Source organism: Bos taurus, chromosome 15 (assembly GCF_002263795.3).
Source record: "Bos taurus isolate L1 Dominette 01449 registration number 42190680 breed Hereford chromosome 15, ARS-UCD2.0, whole genome shotgun sequence".
Taxonomy (NCBI): domain Eukaryota; kingdom Metazoa; phylum Chordata; class Mammalia; order Artiodactyla; family Bovidae; genus Bos; species Bos taurus.
Window position 1 is genome coordinate 33667656 of NC_037342.1, and position 21408 is coordinate 33689063.

Consider the following 21408-nt stretch of genomic DNA (forward strand, 5'->3'; position numbering starts at 1 on the left):
ATAAGAAAGCATCTGATAAAATGATGAGAAATACCATCTGGGACTATTTGAGTTTCCTCAAGCTCCTGATGAGTTTCATCAGCAATGACAGGCAGGTAGAAGACAAGAACCAGGGTGAGAAAGGGACCTGTCCCCATCATACAAAGTATGGTCTTACTCTACTACATGAGGTCCTCACCCTTCTTGGACCTGCTCTCTCTCTTATCCCGGGGCCTCTCCAACATACTGCTCCACTGACTAGCGTGCCTCTTTCCTGTGGCTACCTCTGACTTATTCTTCAGGTTCACTTTAGGCTTTTACCCCTCCAGGAAGCCTTCCCTGACCCCCAAGCCTGGGTCAAGGCCCCTCCTGTGGAGTGCCATAACTTCTTCTACTTTGCCGGTTTTCAAGGATCATTAGTGTCTTGTTGCTACTTATTTACTTATTGATACCTCTACTAGAGGTGAAGTTCCCTGAGAGCAGAAGGGAAGGTTGATGAACAACTTCAGTGAGGGCATGTAATTTTCCTGAGCTACAACAAGACTCAAAGCCACACAAGCAAGTGGTTGCTTTGTCCCGAGATGGCGTGCACCACCTAGGTCCTTGCACAGGCAGACTAAAGCCGGGCAGAGCAGGTCTGACGAGTGATTAGCTCCACTGTGTGAATAGCCGACAATGCAATCTGCTCAACCGTGGCCTCCCCTCCAGCCTCCCCAAATCAGCAACACCCCTTCCCAGCTCCTCTCTGAGAGTAGATCGACCTGCTTCCCACTAAAACCATAGACGCGATAATAGGAGGAAAAAAATAGGGTTGAGGGCAGGACAATTGGTGGCAACGAGATGAACACAGATTAATGATGCGGGCCTCGCCCTGGCCACCCCAGCCTGGGCTGGCGAAGGTTCATAGTTGATACCCATTAAAGAGCTTAATGAAATAATTATAATTCACACCCCAGAGTATCAAAGAATCAATACCGGGGAACTTTGGGCCACTCTGGGGGTGGCATCCCACCGGCTTCACAGTTCAGCACAGCAGGCAGAGCCAGTGGAAGTAAATGCAGTTGACACGGAAGTTGCATTAAAGGAGAGCAATAATAGATTAAAAGCTGCCGGGATCCTGGCGACTGACCGTCAATATCCTTTATCCCCTACCTCGCCCCAATTCTGCCCCCTCCATGCACTATTAGTCCAAATCGATGGGCTGTCAATTGACATCACCAGCTCCAGCATTAATGCGAGCTCACAAAAGAAGCCCGGCCCTGCATTATCACTCCTCTCGCTTCCAAATTACCACATAATGCAGGCCACGGGCAGCTTGTGACATGTTAACACTATACACGATTTGTTGGGATTGGACTAAATATTTCATGGCTAAAGATTTCATCAGAGACTTAATGACAGAAATAAACTGCTGCCCATGGGGAAATCACTGGAAATAACAGAATTAGGCGTTGGTGGAAAATCCAGAGGGACCAAGGGGTAAAAGGATGCAAGGGAGCACTGTCCACAGCTGGTGGCCTCCGGTGCGCCTGCTTCTGAGAAAGAGACTTTAAAGGAAGGCCTTTTGGTTGGTCCCCCATAAGAACAGGTATTCAGATTTCAGCTGCTTTACTTTCTATTCTTGCACAAAAGCTGGGGAGGGGATTCCTCTTCTGTGATGACTGGGAATGTGACTGTCATGGGGTGAATCGTGTCCCCTTCACCCCAATTAAAAAAAAAAAAAGGTTAAAAGTCCTAATCCCCACAACCTCGGAATGTGACCTCGTTTGGAAACAGTCATTACAGAGGTAATTGGTTAAAATGAGGTCACTATGGTGGGTCCTAACCCAGTATGACTGCTGTCCTTATTTTAAAAAAAAAAAGAATTTGGACACAGAAACAGACATGCACAGAGGGAAAAAGACGTGAAGACATACAGGGAGAAGACAGTCACGTGACTGGACGGATGCATCTTTAAGCCCAAGGATGCAGGCAGCCATCAAAAGCCAGAAGGGACGAGCCGGACCACTCCCTCCCTGAGTACTCGAGAGCATGGCACAGCCAACACCTTGATTTCCAACTGCTAGCCTCCAGAACTGTGACAATACATCTCTGTTAAGTTTTTGGTACTTTGTAGGGGTTTCGGGGGTCAGGGAAGTAGGATTTATTGCTAGGCATGCATGAGTAAGGAGGGGACAGCCCAAGGCCCTCTGTCTAGAGGAGCACGGCTGGGCGAGTATCTGACCCCCAGCCACAGGGGAAGAACCACTCTTTGGCCACCACGTTTCCAAATTTATCCACATTAAACTTTGAAGATCCCCACTTCTGGGGACCTTCTGGCGTCCAGGGACCTTGAACTTGGCCCTGCGGAGGGCCTCAATCACATGCTTCTTGTTCTGCAGCTTGGTGCAGATGGACATCGTCACTTGGCCAACGTGGACCCTGGCCACTGTGCCCTGGGGCTTTCCAGAGGCACCGCACATACCTGTCTGGAGCCTGTCAGCTCCAGGACAAGACAGAACACCTTGTTGATGAGGATGATGTGGAAGGGTGGAGCTGCACTTGGATGTAAAAGCCACCTTTGCCACACCTTTTCACCACTTTTTGTACTTGTTGGCACAAATATGGGCAGCCTCCACGGTTTTGGAAGAGAGCTGCTCATACTCATCTGACCCCATGTGGCCACAGAGAGGGAACTCATCCAGTTTTGCCTTCTTCCGCACCATGTCAAAGATGCATCTCAGCATCAGGGACACCTTGGCAGAAGTGAGACTCTGGGTACGGCTTGCTCTTACAATACCGGTAACGCTGGGCAGGGCAGTGGCCCATGATGACACCAAGATCTTCAGTGGCGTGCCAAAGGGAGAGTTACAGATTTTTGATGTGGACCATTTTTAAAGTCTTTATTTGTTACAATATTGCTTCTGTTTTGTTTTTTGGCCATGAGGCATGCGGGATCTTAGCTCCTGACCAGGAATCAAATCACCGCACACCCCGCATTAGAAGGTAAAGTGTTTAACCACTGGACCACCAGGGAAGTCCCCTAAGTTTTTGGTACTCTGTTATGGCAGCCTTAGGAAATGTTAATATTATCTAACTAATAGTTAATAATACTAGCTGTCCTAACGCTTACTCTATGAGTCAGGCACAGAGCTAAACAATCTACATACACTGCCTCATTTAATCCTCCTAACAAGCCTCATGGTTGATGACTATAATCCCCATTTCATAGGTAAAGATACGCAGTTTCAGAAAGAATAATTTGCCCAAGGTCACAAACCCAGTAAACGGCAGAGCAGGTCCCAGACAGACACGTAAGAAACACTAAATCAACAAAAAGATTTCCGGTGAATATTTGCAGGGTCTCTCAAGTGGTTACTTGCCTGCGGGCTTGCTTTCTTTCAGCCCACCAACCTAACTGTTTCAGCTCCTGGGTTTGGAATCTGTATCTGCTTGGTTTGAGAGTCCACAATGTCTCAAAGGGAAGTGTAGGCACTAGAAAACAACAGCACAGGGCTTCCTTGGTGGTCCAGGTCCAGCAGTCAAGATTCTGTACTTCCGCTGCAGGGGGTGTGGGTTTGATCACTGGTCAGGGAACCAATATCCTGCATGCCGCAGGTGTGACCAAAAAAACAGCACAGCACAGGGCATTAGGGATATGGGAGAGTATGGCAAAAGGGTCTAAACTTTCAGTCACAAGATAAGTAAGTTCGAGGATCTAATGTACAGCCCCATGACATATATGTACTGAATACTTAGAAATTGCTAAGAGAGTAAATGTTTTTTTTTTTAAATTGGAGTATAACTGCTTTACAATACTGTTAGTTTCTGCTGTATAATGAAGTGAATCAGCTCTCTATATACCTACATCCCCTCCCTCTTGAGCCTCCCCACTAGGTCACTGCAGAGCACTGAATTGAGCTCCTTGTGCTATACACAAACTTTCTATTTTATACATGGTAGTATATATATATTCCAATCCCAAAGAAAGGCAATGCGAAAGAACGCTCAAACTACCACACAATTGCACTCATCTCACACACTAGCAAAGTAATGCTGAAAATTCTCCAAACCAGGCTTCAACAGTACGTGAACTGTGAACTTCCAGATGTTCAAGCTGGATTTAGAAAAAGCAGAGGAACCAGAGATCAAATTGCCAACATCCGTTGGATCATCAAAAATCAAGAGTTTCAGAACAACATCTGCTTTATTGACTAGGCCAAAGCCTTTGACTGTGTGGATCACAACAAACTGTGGAAAATTCTTCAAGAGATGGGAATACCAGACCACCTGACCTGCCTCCTGAGAAATGTGTATGCAGGTCAGGAAGCAACAGTTAGAACTGGACATGGAACAACAGACTGGTTCCAAACAGGGAAAGGAAGGTATATTCCTTTCAAGGCTGTATATTGTCACCCTGCTTATTTAACTTACATGCAGAGTACATCATGAGAAACGCTGGGCTAGATGAAGCACAAGCTGGAATCAAGATTGCCAGGAGAAATATTAATAACCTCAGATATGCAGATGACGCCACCCTTATGGCAGAAAGTGAAGAACTAACGAGCCTCTTGATGAAAGTGAGAGAGTGAAAAGTTGGCTTAAAACTCAACCTTCAGAAAACTAAGATCATGGCATCTGATCCCATCACTTCATGGCAAATAGATGGGGAAACAATGGAAACAGTGACAGACTCTGTTTTTTGGGGCTCCAAAATCACTGCAGACGGTGACTGCAGCCATGAAATTAAAAGATGCTTGCTCTTTGGAAGGAAAGCTATGACCAACCTAGATAGCACATTAAAAAGCAGAGACATTATTTTGCCAACAAAGGTCCATCTAGTCAAAGCTATGGTTTTTCCAGTAGTCATGTATGGATGTGAGAGTTGGACTATAAAGAAAGCTGAGCACTAAAGAATTGATGGTTCTGAACTGTGGTGTTGGAGAAGACTCTTGAGAGTCCCTTGGACTGCAAGGAGATCCAACCAGTCCATCCTAAAGGAAATCAGTCCTGAATATTCATCGGAAGGACTGATGCTGAAGCTGAAGCTCCAATACATTGGCCACCTGATGGGAAGAACTGACTCATTGGAAAAGACCCTGATGCTGAGAAAGACTGAAGGCAAGAGAAGGGGACAACAGATGAGATGGCTGGATGGCATCACTGACTTGATGGACATGAGTCTGAGTAAACTCCAGGAGTTGGCCACGGACAGGGAGGCCTGGCGTGCTGCAGTCCACAGGGTCGCAAAGAGTCGGACACGACTGAGAGACTGAACTGAGTGTATATATGTCAATGTTACTCTCTCAATTTATCTTACTCTACCTTTCCCCCCAACCCATGTCCACATGTCCATTCAAGAGAGTAAATCATACATGTTCTCACCATAAACAAAAAGTAAATGGCAATTATGTAAAGTGATGAAGGTGCTAACTAACCTTACTGTGGTAATCACTTCACAATATGAGTATCAAACAAACACATTGCACCCCTTAAACTGACACAATATTATATGACAATTATGTCAGTGAAGCTGGGGATAAAAAGGAAAACCAACGCACAGCCAACATTACTTGGTTCCTTGAGAGTAAAAATCTTATATTCACATACATCCTCTTTCTCCCTCCCCACCTCCCCTCTTTGTGGAAGCCAGCTCTGCAACTTCTTCTCCAACCCCTCCCAAATTTTTAAGTGCTTTGTTGAAATTGTCATATTTGTACCACACAATTTATCTATTTAAAGTACGCAATTCAGTATTTTAGCATATTCATAGAATTATACAACTGTTGCCACAACTAATTAGAATGATCTCATCATTCCAAAACAAAACCCCATAACTGTCTGCAATAACTCTGCATCTCTCCCCAACTGTCCTTTTCCCCAGCAATATGAAAGCACCTATTTCTACTTCCTATCTCAAAAGATTTACCTATTCTGGACATTTCATATAATCAAGGATCATCTACGTTAGAGCATGTATCAATACTTCATTCCTTCTTATAGCCAAGTAATATTCCATTGTGTGGATATACTGTTTTATTTATCCATTCATTAGTTGAAGGACATTTGGGTTATGGTCTTTTTTGAAGTATTGTAATACTGTGTGTGTAAGTGCTTGTGTGGATGTATATTTTAATTTCTCTTGGGTACATAACTGGTAGAATGCCTGGGTCATATGTTAATTAATTCTAAGTTTAACTTTTGAGGAATTGCCAGACTGTTTTGCAAACAGGTTGCCGCATTTTACATCCATATTAGCAGTGTATGAGGGTTCCAATTCCTGTACATCCTTGCCAACTGTTCCTGTCCAGACATCCTAGTGAGTCTGAACTTCTCACTGAGGTTTCGATTTCCAGTTCTCTGATCACTAATGATATTGAGCATCTTTCCCTGTGCTTATTAGCTATTGTGTATCTTCTTTGGAGACATACCTATTTAGATCAGCTGTCCCCTGTAAACACTGGTTTCTCTCTTTTGAGTTTACAAGAGTTTTTTTTAGTACATTTTGGATAGCAGTACTTTATTAGGTACAATAGAGCCTGTCTGTGATACAGGAGATGCCAGAAATATGGGTTCAATTCCTGGGTTGGGAAGATTCCCTGGAAGAGGGCATGGCAACCCACTCCAGTATTCTTGCCTAGAGAATCCCACGGACAGAGGAGCCTGGTGGGCTACAGCCCACAGGTCACAGTTAGACATGACTGAAGCAACTGAGCACATACACACACAAGTATTTTCCCCAATTCTGTGGGTTGCCTTTCTTCACTATATTGATAGTGTCATTTTAAGCACATTTTTAATTTTTTGAAGTCCAACATACCTGTTTTCTTTGGTTGCTTGTTGTTTTGTGTCTAATCCAAGGTCAAGAAGATCCACAGCCTTTTCCTTAGGGCCCTGGGGTTGGCTGCATCCTATGAACTATAGCCCAGCTTATTAGGAAAGGCCTCAGTCTTCCTGGTAAGCCCTGACTGTCCTCATACTGCTCAGCACACTCACTCCCCGTATCACCCAGATCTCAGGGGCAATCTAAAGAGAGCAAGTGGTCCCTCAGGCCAAAGACTGACAGCTCTGTTACCGCCAAGTCTCCTTTGGCTAGAGCTGCTCCAGGCTTGATCGTTTCCTCACCTCATGCAGCCCTAATGCGGTTCCCCAGCTCTGCAATGAGCAACTGTAGCAAACATTTGTAGGGAGCCTGAACCCAGCCAGCCTCTCACCACTCCAAGAGCCATGACCAAACCATCATAAAGCTCAAAGAGAACATATTCTACCACTCACCTCTTGGGTACCTGCCCCACCCCTTCTCATTTGCCATTACATGCTTATATAATGTGCCAGACATTATACAGGAGAGTATAGATATTCTTACATTCATTCATTCATGAGCTTGAGTTTAGTGAGGAATTCAAACACTTCATACAGGTACTGAGTCTAAGGAGTCAGAGTCAAGGGTGATGAACGAAATAACGTTAACAGTTTAAACTTGGAAAAATGGACCATGAAAGGATCAGGAGAGACGATTTTTCTCTTCCCACGGAGACGCCCCTTTTTTCCCTGCATCCCTGTACATTTCAAAGCTCTGTATCTGACTTACCTGTCTCAAGTTACTCTAAAATCTCTACTTAAACCCATACACCTCATCAGGGCACCTGTTCAACTTACTCAGCTGGGAATGCTTTGCCTGGAATGTGAATGTGAACATTTGAGGCGGACTTCCTCAGCATTTGCTGTGCTTCCAGTTAGGCAACTTGTGAAACGAACAAAAAGCAGGAACCTAAGTGAAAATGTTTCAGCAGCCGCCCTCAGCTGTCATTTTCTAAGTTGCCTACCGCCATCTAGTGGATAAAGATGTCCTTACAGCCATCCACAGACTACTGAAAGGAAAGCCCTCAACCTTTCCAGTCTGTCCCAATCACTCATCACTCCAGTCCACCTGGTTGTCGTTCAGTTGCCCAGCAGTGACCGCAACCCCATGGACTGCAGCACGCCAGGACTCCCTCTCCTTCACCAACTCCATTCCATCTTAATAGAACTAAAAAGGCTATTTTTTCTATGAAGGTATACTGTACAGCAATATTGTTGAAGCAAATACCCAGTATTGTTGGAGCAAGGCATTGTTTGCAGGCATCATTTTCTTTATAGTACATTTTAAGTACACAAAGACTGCAGTTAATATTTTAAGGCATAAATATATGGCTCTGGCTTTTAAAGACAAAAATTATTCTTTGACAGTTTAGAAGTACAATTACTGTTACTCAATTAGAATACTAAAAACACATTTCTAAACACAACCATAGCATTGTTAAGTGTTAGTAAGTCCAGCTGAAATGAGGGTGTAACTCTTAAAAGTGGACATGGAGATTGAGGGACCCTGAGCTTTTTGCTCTCTTCCCAAGTCAATGGCACCCTGTGCAAAATTTAAATGCCAGGCATCCAGAGGCATGACTCTTTATAACCACATTACAATAATCCACACAGAAGTTGCTTTGGTCATCCTGTAGACTTACACATGCACAGCCAGACGACCCAACCCTTGTTCTATGGTTGTTAAAAGATAATCAAATAAGGTAAGATTAAATGGAAACCACTTAACTTCATTTAAACTGAATGGAAAAAATGCTGTTCTTATGGCCGCCTTCTCCACATTTTTTCCTAAGCTGTGATAAACAACCTAATTCATACACATTGCTAGTGTCTTCCCACAGTAAGGATGCCGCCTTGTAACTGTCTTCATCTTGTGCATGGCAATCTCTCCTGCTAGTCTAGACATTTTTAAGGCTGGAACACATCTTTAGCAGCTTCTGCCTCTACTGCTGTCAGGGCTTAGCCCACAGCAAATTAAAAAACACTATTGCAAAAGTGGAAGACAAAAACTGACTTCAGTCATTGGGTTTCTTAAAACTTGCTGCAAAAGTTGTCTCCAAGTTTGAACACCAAAGACTGGGGTGAGCGGGGAAACACCTAACAGTGAACTTTTTAAGTATGATGAACATTGAGACCAAAATCATTAAGTGCATCCCAAGTCTATTCAGTGCTATCTTTTTGCAACCCTACAGACTGTAGCATGTCAGATTTTCCAGGCAAAAATACTGGAGTGGGTTGCCATGCCTTCCTCCAGACCTTCCTGACCCAGAGATCATTCCTGCATCTCTCCATCTCCCGCACTGGCAGGCAGATTACGACTAGTGCCACTTGGGTATATAACTCCAACTTTTCTCAAATAACAAACTCCCTTGCTTTAAAAAAAAAAAAAAAATTCCTCACTAAATGTGAAGCCCAGCTCTACACTGAGATGAGCCAGTGCCGCTACACTGGTATGCAAGAGCAGAGTTCTAGAATAAAGTCTACCCAATACTTAAATGCCTGACTGGCTCTCCTCACCCAGCGTAATTGAAGTTTACTCAACCTCTCTTAACTTCTCAAGAATCCTCATATGCATTCTTTTTAGACTAAATACAGAAAAATCTGTGCAACTAGCAAATAGTTAATCCTAACTTCTGCCAAACCCTATTATACAAGCCCTGCAATAATGCATTATTTCCATCTGTGTAAAGGAAATAGTGCATTTTACTTCAGTCTCATTGAAGAAACATGTATTTTGTTCAACTTGTAGTAATGGCTACCACCAATAACCTTTCATTGTGCTAGGTCTTGTGTTTCACTATTACATTTCATTTCAAATTTTCTCACCAAGATCACATACAAAAGTATTCAGTGGTCTCAAAAAAAAACCAAACCAAAAATCCAAAAATGCTCCACAGGGTTTGCACCAGGTCACCTTCATGACCTGATGAAAAAATGACTTTCACTGCTGGCTCAAAACTTCCTGGAGCAATGTCAAACATTAACACCTAAGTCACAAAATAGGCAATGCACTACTGTTATATTTTACTGAATTCTTTATCTTACTAAACTTCAACTGTTTTACCAATGACAGCCTACTAGCTATACCCACTAACCTGAAAATAAAACTGTTTACTTAATGTAGAAACATTATTTTGAAATCCAATCTATGTTGGTTGGGTCACTGAAGAACCAAAAGCTACACAAAGTAGAGACCTAAAGCAGCCTGGGGTTACTGGTCACTCTGCACTGTCGCTTCAGTGTCCGACTCTGTGCGACCCCACAGACGGCAACCCAACAGGCTTCCCTGTCCCTGGAATTCTCCAGGAAAGAACACTGGAGTGGGTTGCCATTTCCTTCTCCAATGCACGAAAGTGAAAAGTCAAAGTTGCTCAGTTGTGTCCCACCCTCAGCGACCCCATGGACTGAAGCTTGCCAGGCTCCTCAGTCCACGGGATTTTCCAGCCAAGAGTACTGGAGTGAGGTGCCACTGCCATGGTCACTCTGCTATGAGCTTAAACTGACTTTATAGACCACCATCCCTGGCCTAGTTTTCCCTAAATGACCACTAGGTGGCAGACTGTCGTTAAGCAGGAATCACGAGCACATGGATGGTGCTAGAACCCACCTGCCAATGCAGGAGACCTGAAAGACACAGGTTCCATCCCTGGGCCAGTTCAGATACTCTAAGGGCGGCACTTATGTCAACCCACTACAGTACTCTTGCCTGCAAAATCCCATGGACAGAGGACTCCTAGTCCATCGGGTTGCGAATGTGGAACACATATTATCTCACAAAGATGACTTTACAGGATTCACACTGCCAGATGCAAGACCTCTGACCCATAGCCCAACATTCCTTTGATTCTGTCAACTCAAGATTAAACAGCCAAGGTATACTGAGGTCTTTGTTCCCAAGAAAGCTTACCTAAAGGCAGTCCAGTGTAATTAGGCTTGAGAAGCACAACTATTCAGAATCTTCTTCTGCCTCTCAAGTTCCTGAGTTAACGTTGTCTATTGATTTAAAACGAAATCAGAATTAGATGCCCAATTTATCAAACTTAATTACATGATGGGCAAAGGCCCTCACTATGCCAACCTCAACAGCCACCTTCACAGCACCCAATTCCTAAGCCTCAAGTTAGGTAACAGAAAAGCCTGCCAGTGGATTAACAGGGCTTCAGAGTAAGATGGTCTAGTTGCAGATTGTAACCTGTTATCCATTTCCTTGCCCAATTTTTGCCTCAATGTCTTCTGAACTGTTTCAGTCAACCACAAGATTTACCGAGTATTTCAGATACCTGTTCCCAACCTATGACCCTGCAAAGCATCAGTATCTACAGTTCAAACTACACAGTAGTAACATAGACTTAGCACTATGTCAAGAGTATAGTAATAGAAATGTTTTCCCACTTTACCTTAATTCAAAGCCTTTAAGCATTCACTTAGGTTGAACAATCTGACAACTAAGATACTATTATAATATTTAGCCAGAGAAATAATTCCCAAACCCACTTAACTACCCTTGTAAGCAGAGTCAAGACAATTTGATGGTGCCAATTTTAAATACAATTTTATTTAAGACATTGCATTTTTCCACTTACAATACAGTGCTTGTAAAGTGCAATGTTTTTCCATGTGCACACACATTCCATGTTCAAGTATCAAGAATGCCCAGTTTATTTACTATAGCAGCTCAACTTCGTAACTGCCACGGAATTTGCTACAATTTGGGTCCTTCCATGTTTTGTGTGGAACAATGCTAAATCTATGCTAGGCTGGCTTAATCAACCTCTTCAATGGTGGGCCCAGAGGAGGCACCACCTGATGGAGGAGCTCCACCACCAGGGAAGCCCCCAGGCATTCCTCCTGGCATTCCCCCAGGCATGCCTCCTGCACTCTGGTACAGCTTGGTAATGATGGGGTTGCAGACTTTTTCCAGCTCCTTCTGCTGATGTTCAAATTCTTCCTTCTCTGCAGTCTAAAGGGAAATAAAAAACATTCTATGACCATAAATTCTTTAAATGGAAGGTTAACTTTGATGCAATCAACCTGACACTATAAACAGCATTTAGGTTACATTGGAGGTCTTGGGTCACTCAGACATCCAAGGAAGGAATTGCCAACATCTAGGGTTCTGGTGGAAACCGCGAATGTTTTGGACCATTCATCATTGTGACCTCAATTTAAAAAACCAACCTAAGTTTTTGCTAAAGCCCTTAACACACAAAACCCCATACCCTGAAGTTTCTAGCAATAATTACAAACCTGGTTCTTATCCAGCCAGTTGATTATTTCATTACACTTGTCAAGAATCTTCTGTTTGTCTTCATCATTAATCTTGCCCTGAAGTTTCTCATCCTCAACAGTAGCTTTCATGTTGAAGGCGTAGGATTCAAGCGAATTCTTTGAAGACACCTTGTCCCGCTGCTTCTCATCTTCAGCTTTGTACTTCTCTGCTTCTTGAACCATGCGTTCAATGTCTTCCTTGCTCAAGCGGCCTGTAAGATTAACCAGTGTTTTAGGTGCAACCTTTTATGCAAGAATAAACAATTACCCTGCAACTCCATTTAGCGATTAAGTGTGATCTCTTGGCTAAATGCTCTTAAGGAAGATGAAACACCTGGAAAATAAAACTCAAAACCCCAACGTCTTAAAAAACTAGATCTCACTATACACAACATGTAGCCCAAACTCACCCTTGTCATTAGTGATGGTAATCTTGTTCTCTTTTCCTGTGCTCTTATCCACAGCAGAAACATTGAGGATGCCATTGGCATCAATATCAAAAGTGACTTCAATCTGAGGAACACCACGGGGGGCAGGAGGTATGCCCGTGAGTTCAAACTTGCCAAGCAGGTTGTTATCCTTGGTCATGGCACGCTCACCTTCATAAACCTATAGAAATTACATTCAGTATTACAGAAATTCTACAAAAACAGAGGGGAAAACTCAGGGTTTCTCTGCTAGCTTAAATTTATATAAGCTTGATTAGGCAAGACTGATCGCTCAGACATCCAAGGAAGGAGTTGGCCAACACAGGATTTCTGGTGGAAACTACGAATGGTTTTGGAATCCATCATCACAGCAGAACAAATCCTGCCCAATTTTACAGCAGCTCAAACTGAGCCAGCTTACCTGAATGAGCACACCAGGCTGGTTGTCAGAGTAGGTGGTGAAAGTCTGCGTCTGCTTGGTAGGAATGGTAGTATTGCGCTTGATGAGGACAGTCATGACTCCACCAGCAGTTTCAATTCCAAGGGAAAGAGGAGTGACATCCAACAGCAGCAAGTCTTGAACATTTTCAGATTTGTCTCCAGACAAAATGGCTGCCTGGACAGCTACATTAAAAAGAAAATTATTTTTTTAAAGAAAACCACAGTTGAACTCATTATCTTACTAACAATTCTCAATCGCTCAGACATCCAAGGAAGTTTTGCCATCATTAACTAAAGCTTTTGGTGGAAACTACGAATGTTTAAAAATCATTCATCACAGCGAAATTTAGCTTAGGCCTCGTAACTGCTGTTTAGCTAAAGAGATTACCTGCACCATATGCAACAGCCTCATCAGGGTTGATGCTCTTATTCAGTTCTTTCCCGTTGAAGAAGTCCTGGAGAAGTTTCTGAATCTTGGGGATACGGGTTGAGCCACCAACCAAGACAATATCATGAATCTGAGACTTGTCCAGTTTGGCATCCCTAAGGGCTTTCTCCACAGGGTCCAGGGTGCCACGGAACAAGTCAGCATTCAATTCTTCAAATCGGGCACGGGTAATAGAGGTATAGAAGTCGATTCCTTCATAGAGGGAATCAATCTCAATACTGGCCTGGGTGCTGGAAGAGAGAGTGCGCTTAGCACGCTCACAAGCAGTACGGAGGCGACGGACAGCCCTCTTGTTTTCACTGATATCCTTCTTGTGTTTACGCTTGAACTCCGCAATAAAATGGTTAACCATGCGGTTGTCAAAGTCTTCTCCACCCAAGTGAGTATCTCCAGCTGTAGATTTGACCTCAAAGATTCCATCCTCAATAGTGAGGATTGACACATCAAAAGTGCCACCCCCTAAATCAAAGATCAGCACGTTTCTTTCTGCTCCAACCTGAAAGTTAAAATACAAACCATTTATTTTCATGTTTGTGATAAATCAGTTTTGACTCAGACATATATAGAACATATATGTACCTTTTTGTCTAAGCCATAGGCAATAGCAGCAGCAGTTGGCTCATTGATGATTCGAAGTACGTTGAGACCAGCAATAGTTCCAGCATCTTTGGTAGCCTGACGCTGAGAGTCATTAAAATAGGCAGGTACTGTGACGACAGCGTTGGTAACCGTCTAGCAAGAAAAAAGATTAAAACAAGTTGGATACGCAAAAATACATCTTCATCATTCTATTTTTACCACTCACCCTTGAGTCAGCCAGAACCCCACACTACCAAGAAATCTGGTAACCTCCACATCCTCCTGCACTATGGTACTCACCTTCCCAAGGTAGGCTTCTGCGATTTCCTTCATCTTTGTCAGGACCATGGATGACACCTCCTCTGGGTAAAAACTCTTTGTCTCTCCCTTGTATTCTACTTGAACCTTAGGCCTGCCAGCATCATTCACCACCATGAAGGGCCAATGTTTCATATCAGACTGGACAACAGCATCATCAAATCTTCGTCCAATAAGTCGTTTGGCATCTATCAAAGATATCAAACACTGTTACCTTGGATTTCATTATACATCATCTTTTCACTAAGAACTTAAACTCACCTTCCTACTGACTAAATGCTGTCAATGCAGGTTCATACAACTAAATGGATTCAACTTCTAAATAACCATGATACTACAATTAGATTTTGAAAGGATAATTAAGTTTCTTACAGGTTTATCTTTTCTTATTCTCAAGGATTTCATGGCCGCCTCACACTTAACAGCTTCTCAAATTACACACTGCCTAAATCCCTCAAATTCACAATACAATTAAGGCTTACCAAAAACCGTGTTGGTGGGATTCATTGCGACTTGGTTCTTTGCTGCATCACCGATTAACCGTTCGGTATCAGTAAAGGCGACATAGCTTGGGGTGGTTCGGTTCCCCTGATCATTGGCAATTATTTCCACCTTTCCGTGCTGGAAGACACCCACACAAGAATAGGTGGTGCCAAGATCAATGCCAACTGCAGGTCCTTTAGACATGGTTGCTAAAGGCGGAAAAAAGGGGGGGGGGGGTAAAAAACCGGATTAAACACCAAGACATTTACCAAGTCAACGCAAACTGGTACGACCACTCTGAAAATTCTACTTAGCACCTCACCCAAGCAACTCTGTCCTTGTCGGAAATAATCACGCGGGAGGATCACAGCAAGCGTGTAAAGCGCTGCAGTAAGGTTGCCTTGCCAACCGCGGAGGCCGCCGCAGACAGAAAAACCGGCAAGGAGGGTCTGTTCTGCGGCATAGCTGAACACGTGGTCCCGTGCCCCGGGCTGAACCTTAGCCCTGCCCCCTACCCGTACTCAAAGCCGCAAGGCCTGCAAATGCCCTGAAGCCCCCTCCCCCATCTTGGAGCCGCGCCAATGACGGCTTCCTCTTTTAAGAGCACTGGATCTTAAAAGGAGGAAACAGAGCCGCCGACTCTTTAAGCCGCTAGCTCCACGCCCTGTAGACGAGTGCAGCCCCTTTCTCACCGCATGGCCTCCCACGCCGCCTTCCCTCCGTGCCCCGCTCCTCGGTCGCGATTGGACCCCTGGGCTGCCGCTTCCCCTCAACAAAGCCCCCCAATCCAGGCAAAAGAATTGCCAGACACCACCCCCCGCCTGAGATGTTCAGAAAGTCCCAGGCGGCCGCAAATCCATGCAGCCTGCAGAGACCTTTATGCTGCCGACAAACCATCGAAGGCTGAAATATGTAGGCCTTACTTACCAAAAGCGTAGGCCCGGCTCTGCTGAAAGAGTCAGCAACCTGGAATGCTGCCGGTGCGTCCAATGAGACCGGTTTCCGCCCGCCGCCCCGTCTCTTATACCCTGCCTCAGAACCTTCCAGAAGGAGCCCGCCCCTGCCGGTGCCCATCATATCTCCCTCAGCCAATGGGGGCGCGGCCACATCCGCAAGACCCAATGACGAACCCGGTTCTACCGCTCGGGCCTGCCTCTCCTGGCCGCAGCCCGCCCCGCCTCCCGATGACGCACTCACCGCAGCGTTCTGGAACTTTCATTCTCGCCCCCGCTCTCCGAATGGCCCCGGGGAAAGGGAGGGTGGGGCCGACGGAGCCCGCGCGCGGGAGTCCTCAGTCACCCCTGGCGGAGGGCTGCGGGGGGGGAGGAAGGGCGCGTCTGCCGCTGCGCATGCGTCCCCAGAAAGCTCAGGCGGGAGGGACGGAAGGAGAGGGAGGAAGCGGGGCGGGCCAATCTGGAACCAGCCAATAACAGCAGCGCGACCCGCAATCCTGCCCATGCGGAACCCCGGGAGCTAGAGCTCAGGGCCTGCGGGGAGGGGTCCGGCCGCGGGAGCCGGGGAGAGAAGACGGAAGTGGAGCGAGGACAAAATGGCGGCTAAGGTTGCGCCCCTCCCCCACAATTCTCTTGCCCGACTCCCACCCTGGCCTTATAGGTGATTTTCTAGGACCTCCCGGAGATCACGCACCCACGTAGCCAGCGCGGCTCTAGTCTAGAGCTGATCCAGAGCGGCGGAGTCGGACGTTCCTACCCCAGGGCGCTGGGAGGGTAACTTGTCCAGTGGCACCCAGATGTAGGGATGGAAGAAGCCGGCCAGCCGCCGTGGCGGCAAGAAGGGAGGTTGGGGGTCTCGCCTCTGCGCAGGGTGCGACAGGTTAGCCGGACAGGCACCTAGCACCTCATGTCATGGAAACTGGAGGCCGGCTGACCCCCACGCAGAGATTGGGGGCGGGGGGGCGGGTTCGACTTCTCAACCTCCGGGGTGGGATGCTGTGTCGACCCTCAGCGAAATAGATGGCCAAACTCGGTTTTTGGAGCGCTGATGCCTCCGCCGCCCCTAATCTCCCGCCGAAAATAGATGGGGCTTCTTGGCTTGGCCCCTCCTCCACCGGCCCGGGTCCCCGCACTTTTCACTTTTGTGTTTTTAAAGAAAAACTAGGGAGTTCTTCGGAGAAGGCAATGGCAACCCACTCCAGTACTCTTGCCTGGAAAATCCCATGGGCGGAGGAGCCTGGTGGGCTGCAGTCCATGGGGTCGCTAAGAGTCGGACACGACTGAGCGACTTCACTTTCACGCATTGGAGAAGGAAATGGCAACCCACTCCAGTGTTCTTGCCTGGAGAATCCCAGGGACGGGGGAGCCTGGTGGGCTACCGTCTGTGGGGTCGCACAGAGTCGGACACGACTGAAGCGACTTAGCAGCAGCAGCAGGAAGTTCTTTACTTGTAAATGATCCAGGCGTTAGGAACCTGGCTTCCGGTAGCCCGATGTCCTTGTATTTAGACTTCCTGAGCCTCCTGTTCTCAGTAATATGAGGTAATACATTTCCTGCCTTGACTTTCGTCAAAAACTAACCGAGCGACCTGGCAGAGAGGCGTTGAAAATGTTACTGAACGAGTGGAGTGCGTAAAACAGGGTACCTAGAATTTCAAATTGTGGTGCATGGCGTGGTGTTCGGGGCCTTGTTAAGCCTTTCTCACCACGTTGAATGCTTTCCAGTGTGCTCTTTCAAACAGACTGTAGTGTTCCTGTTTAGCAGATGAATGGGCACAAATAGGTGAAAGGGGTTTTTAAGAGTACCTAGCAGAACTTTCAGTAGTGTGGCTGGAATTAGAAACGTCTCCAGACTGAGAGAGAAGCTGACAGAAAGGGGTTACCGTTCCCTTGTCAAAGCCAGTAAAGCCTAGAGACAGAGTCGAATATTGGATCAAAGGATTTTCTTTCTGTATTTGCCTTCTGGAGGGAAATGTGGGCTTGAGTCCATGGAGCTACACACCTAATTTCTCGCCATTTTTCAAGGAGCTCGTTTTATATGATGTTTTCATGGGGTACAATGTGCTTTCATTTGTTATTTCATTATCATCAAGACAGTTCTCTGAGACATAGCATTCATTCCTGTGTTGGGAGAGAAATGAGGTTTAGAGATGTTACTTGTGGGAAGTTAAGCAGCTGGCTGAGCTAGAGTAGCCTAGCTGTTAATTCCAGATTCTTTGGTGTTTTAAAATTAGTTATTTCCTTCCTGGAAACTCATGTAACTCGAACTGCAGAAAGCGAAAAATGTGTGCTGAGGCAGGCTTTTTTCAATTTTCTTTATCATCTGCAGACTTCTTCTCCCCACCCAACTTATCAAGTACAATGTGAACCACACCCTACGTTTTGCAAGTTTTTAAACTTAGCTCTGAACTACCTACAATATATGAAGCAGTGGAAAGTAGAACGAAGGCTCAAATACACGGGTTTGGGGAACTGCACCTAATAGCAGTGATTGCAGAAAGCTGAGCAGATAAGCTTCCTTTATGGTCTCTGGTCACTTTCAGAACATGTTCTAGGATTCAAAGACTCTTCTTTTTAACTAGAATTTATCTTGTATTTAAAGTTCAGATTATGATAAATGCCCTGTCTCCACCTCTTTTAAATGCACAAGGTTTTAAGGGCTACAGTACTGGAATCTGAACCCTAGGGCTTCTGGCTGGGAAAGAGGGTCATGATTTACATTTTTTGAGTGCCTGTCACAGGCCAAGCATTCTAAGGGCTTTGCATATATTACCTCATTTAATTTGGTAACTTTTTCCCCCAGATTTGTTTGAACCCGTTAGTGTGTACTTTTTTATTGGTACTTCACCTTGGCATAAAATATTGCTTAATAAATATTATTTGTTATTTTGATTAAGTCCTTAATGGCAGAAACTGTTATGAACTTTGTCATCCCTTTGTATGTCCAGGACTACTTAGTATCTTGCCTTGTGAGAAAAAAGTGCTTGATATATTTGTCACTAAAATCAATAAATAATACATCATATGCAGTCTGAGTTTTTTTCTTCACTTGGCAGCAAGCTAATAAATAAATTTCCAGTGCAGATTATATGAGCTTCAGCCTCTCCTGTAGTGTCACCTTCACTTATTTATTTTTAAATTGCTGACACAGATGCATCTGTAATAAATATTTGGTTTTTGTGATCAAACACAGTCCCATTGACAAGGCAACTTGAAGTTAAAATTGAAATATAAACAGCTTAACACCAGAAATCAGACAAAATTATGTCTTGTTGCAATGGCAGTTTTGAAATTCTTTTTATACAGTGTAACAAGAAAGGCATCACTTCATTATTTTACAATTTTAAGTTTAGTGTATATATATTTTATTGAAATGGCTATTCTCTAAACATCCAGATCATTCCATCTGTATCTTCTTTCTACAAATACCTTTTCTTCTACCATCTATTTTATCCTTTTTTGTTTTTTATTAAAGAATCAAATGTATTTGACTTGCAAGGTTAATGGAATATGGTTTGACACAAGTAATGGTTCAAACTTTATTTTAACCCCAGAGCCTGTCATATCTGAACCCAAAAGCCTGACTGAAAGAGAAGCAAGCACACCATCACTATTAAGACTTCAGTATCTCATCTCAGAATCTTCAATTTCTAGAATTTCTGATTTCAGGTAATAATTTGTGGCATTTCTGTAGATCTCCAGTGTGAACAGATTTCCAAAATACGAATATTCAACTAGTATTTTAGTCTTCTAATAACTAACCTGTTTAAACCTTTTCATGCAAAGGGGACTGACTCCTGCCTGTGGAGGCATAGGCAGGAAACCTTAGGTTCAAAGGTAATAAATAATGATAAGAGCAAATTGCTAGTGATGGCACTGCCGCAGCTGCCACAGAATACTCAGTTTGGCTCAGATACTCTTGGAATGAGAATTCTCTGAATTACACAGCAGAATTGATATGTTGCCTAGACACCACACAACTAGAAGAATAAGTTGGTGAAGTAAATAAGAAATTTATATCTTACAAGGAGGCAGTGTTAGTATAAGAAGCATTCCAAATATGCTAACCCTCTTAAACTAATGGCAGACATTCTTTGCTTCCTCAGTGTTTCATTTCCCAACTTTTTTTTGGCGGAGCTGTGCTGCTTGTGGGCTCTTAGTTCCCTGACCAGGGATTGAATCAGCACCCTTGGCAGTGAAAGCATAGAGCCCTAACCACTAGACTGCAGGGAATTGCCCCCAACTTTTTTTTTAGAGGAAGACAAAACTCAAAATGAAACTTTTAGTCAAGGGTAAAACCTGCTTCTTAAAGGACTTTAGAAATGCATTTATAGTATGTGATAATTAGAGGTAAAAATGAAAACAAAAACGGGACAAAATCCTAGGTCAACTTTTCCCCTTTAAGCACCTGATTCCCATTTTAGAAACAGGGCTTTTGTCGGGACTTTCCTGGTGGTCCAGTGGTTAAGACTCCTTGCTCATAGTGCAGGGGGTACAGATTTGATCCCTGGTTGGGGAACTTAGATTCCCAAAACAAACAGGGATTTCATCACCACATTTAGCACTACTTTTCCTTTCTCATAGCCTGCTGCCTTTTTAACAATGTTTAATTAATTACTTTTGGCTGCCCCACTCACCTATCAGGACTGTAGTTCCCTGACCAGTGACTGAAACTGCACCCTTAGCAGTGAAAGCAGAGTCCTAACCACTGCCCTGCCAGGGACTTCTTGGCCTTTTAATAATAATAAACATTTTGTTCTACCAATGGTGACCTGTTGACATTTGCTTTAGAGTTTGAAGGGCTATTTCAGGTTTGGCATTCTTGCTAAACAATGAATTGTAGGATGAATTTGACTAGCAGAGTAGTCAAAACTATTAAAAAAGCAAGTTATTGTATGGGAGGCTGCTTTCTTTTTATTTCGCAGACCCCACCTTTCTTCTCCCATGAGTCAGCTCTTGTGAGAGCTATCCTGGTGAATCATTTCCGCAAATCTTTCCAAAATGCTGACAATATTTAACAGGCACTAACCCAGATCCCCCCGCCACCCACTAGTTATCCTCACCATCTCTTGCCTAAATGTTCATTTCCTTTCCTTCCAGCCTAGAGCTAGGCTTCCTTACAGGCTAAACTGAGAAAGTACTGAATTTCTGTCTGTCTCAGCCTCTCAAGAGGGAATGTTATGATGTCCATGCAGTGCCACCAGAAAATGTTGGCAATCCCTGATCTGTTTGATTATTTAAGGCCTAGAATCAATACAAGTCCCACGTTCACATCCTCCTGAAAGGAAAGAAGTGGAGGAAACTCCTAAGTTTGGTGCAATACTGAACTTCTGATATCACTCCTTGACATACTAAGAGAAAACCGATGTAATCTCCCTTTCTGGTCTAGTCAGTCTTGAAATTCTGACTTCATATGTTCACAGAAAGAAGAGACTGTAATGGTTTGTTGGATGATCTTCCAGCATCCTGAAAAGACCTTTTCTCTCAAAGATTTCCATCTAAGGAGACTGTTAAATGTTAAAACACCTATTTTCTTGCTCCACAGATACCCAGCAGAAAATCCTTAGAGACATCCACTTTGAGGGAAAATCCACAATTATTCCAGCATATATTTCTGATATTTGTCAGTGGCCCTCTGAATATCAAAATGGAAAGTTATTCACAGTCCCTCA

General features: G+C 44.3%; 1 protein-coding gene, 2 non-coding genes and 1 pseudogene across 3 annotated transcripts; all 4 read right to left on the reverse strand.

The window, feature by feature from the left end:
- Window positions 1–2045: 2045 nt before the first annotated feature.
- Window positions 2046–11246, reverse strand: LOC132342322 (large ribosomal subunit protein uL16-like; annotated as a pseudogene).
- Window positions 11247–11355: 109 nt separating this feature from the next.
- HSPA8 (heat shock protein family A (Hsp70) member 8) lies at window positions 11356–15781 on the reverse strand. The gene is given in 9 exon segments (NM_174345.4): window positions 11356–11779; window positions 12067–12299; window positions 12498–12696; window positions 12937–13139; window positions 13345–13900; window positions 13984–14136; window positions 14284–14489; window positions 14784–14993; window positions 15712–15781. Coding segments are annotated over 8 exon segments (1953 nt in total). The 5' UTR covers window positions 14989–14993; window positions 15712–15781; the 3' UTR covers window positions 11356–11581.
- On the reverse strand, window positions 11894–11977 carry LOC112441683 (small nucleolar RNA SNORD14). Its single transcript, XR_003029544.1, has one exon. It is a non-coding gene; the product is annotated as a small nucleolar RNA SNORD14 (small nucleolar RNA).
- On the reverse strand, window positions 13212–13299 carry LOC112441682 (small nucleolar RNA SNORD14). The gene has a single exon (XR_003029543.1). It is a non-coding gene; the product is annotated as a small nucleolar RNA SNORD14 (small nucleolar RNA).
- Window positions 15782–21408: the final 5627 nt, after the last annotated feature.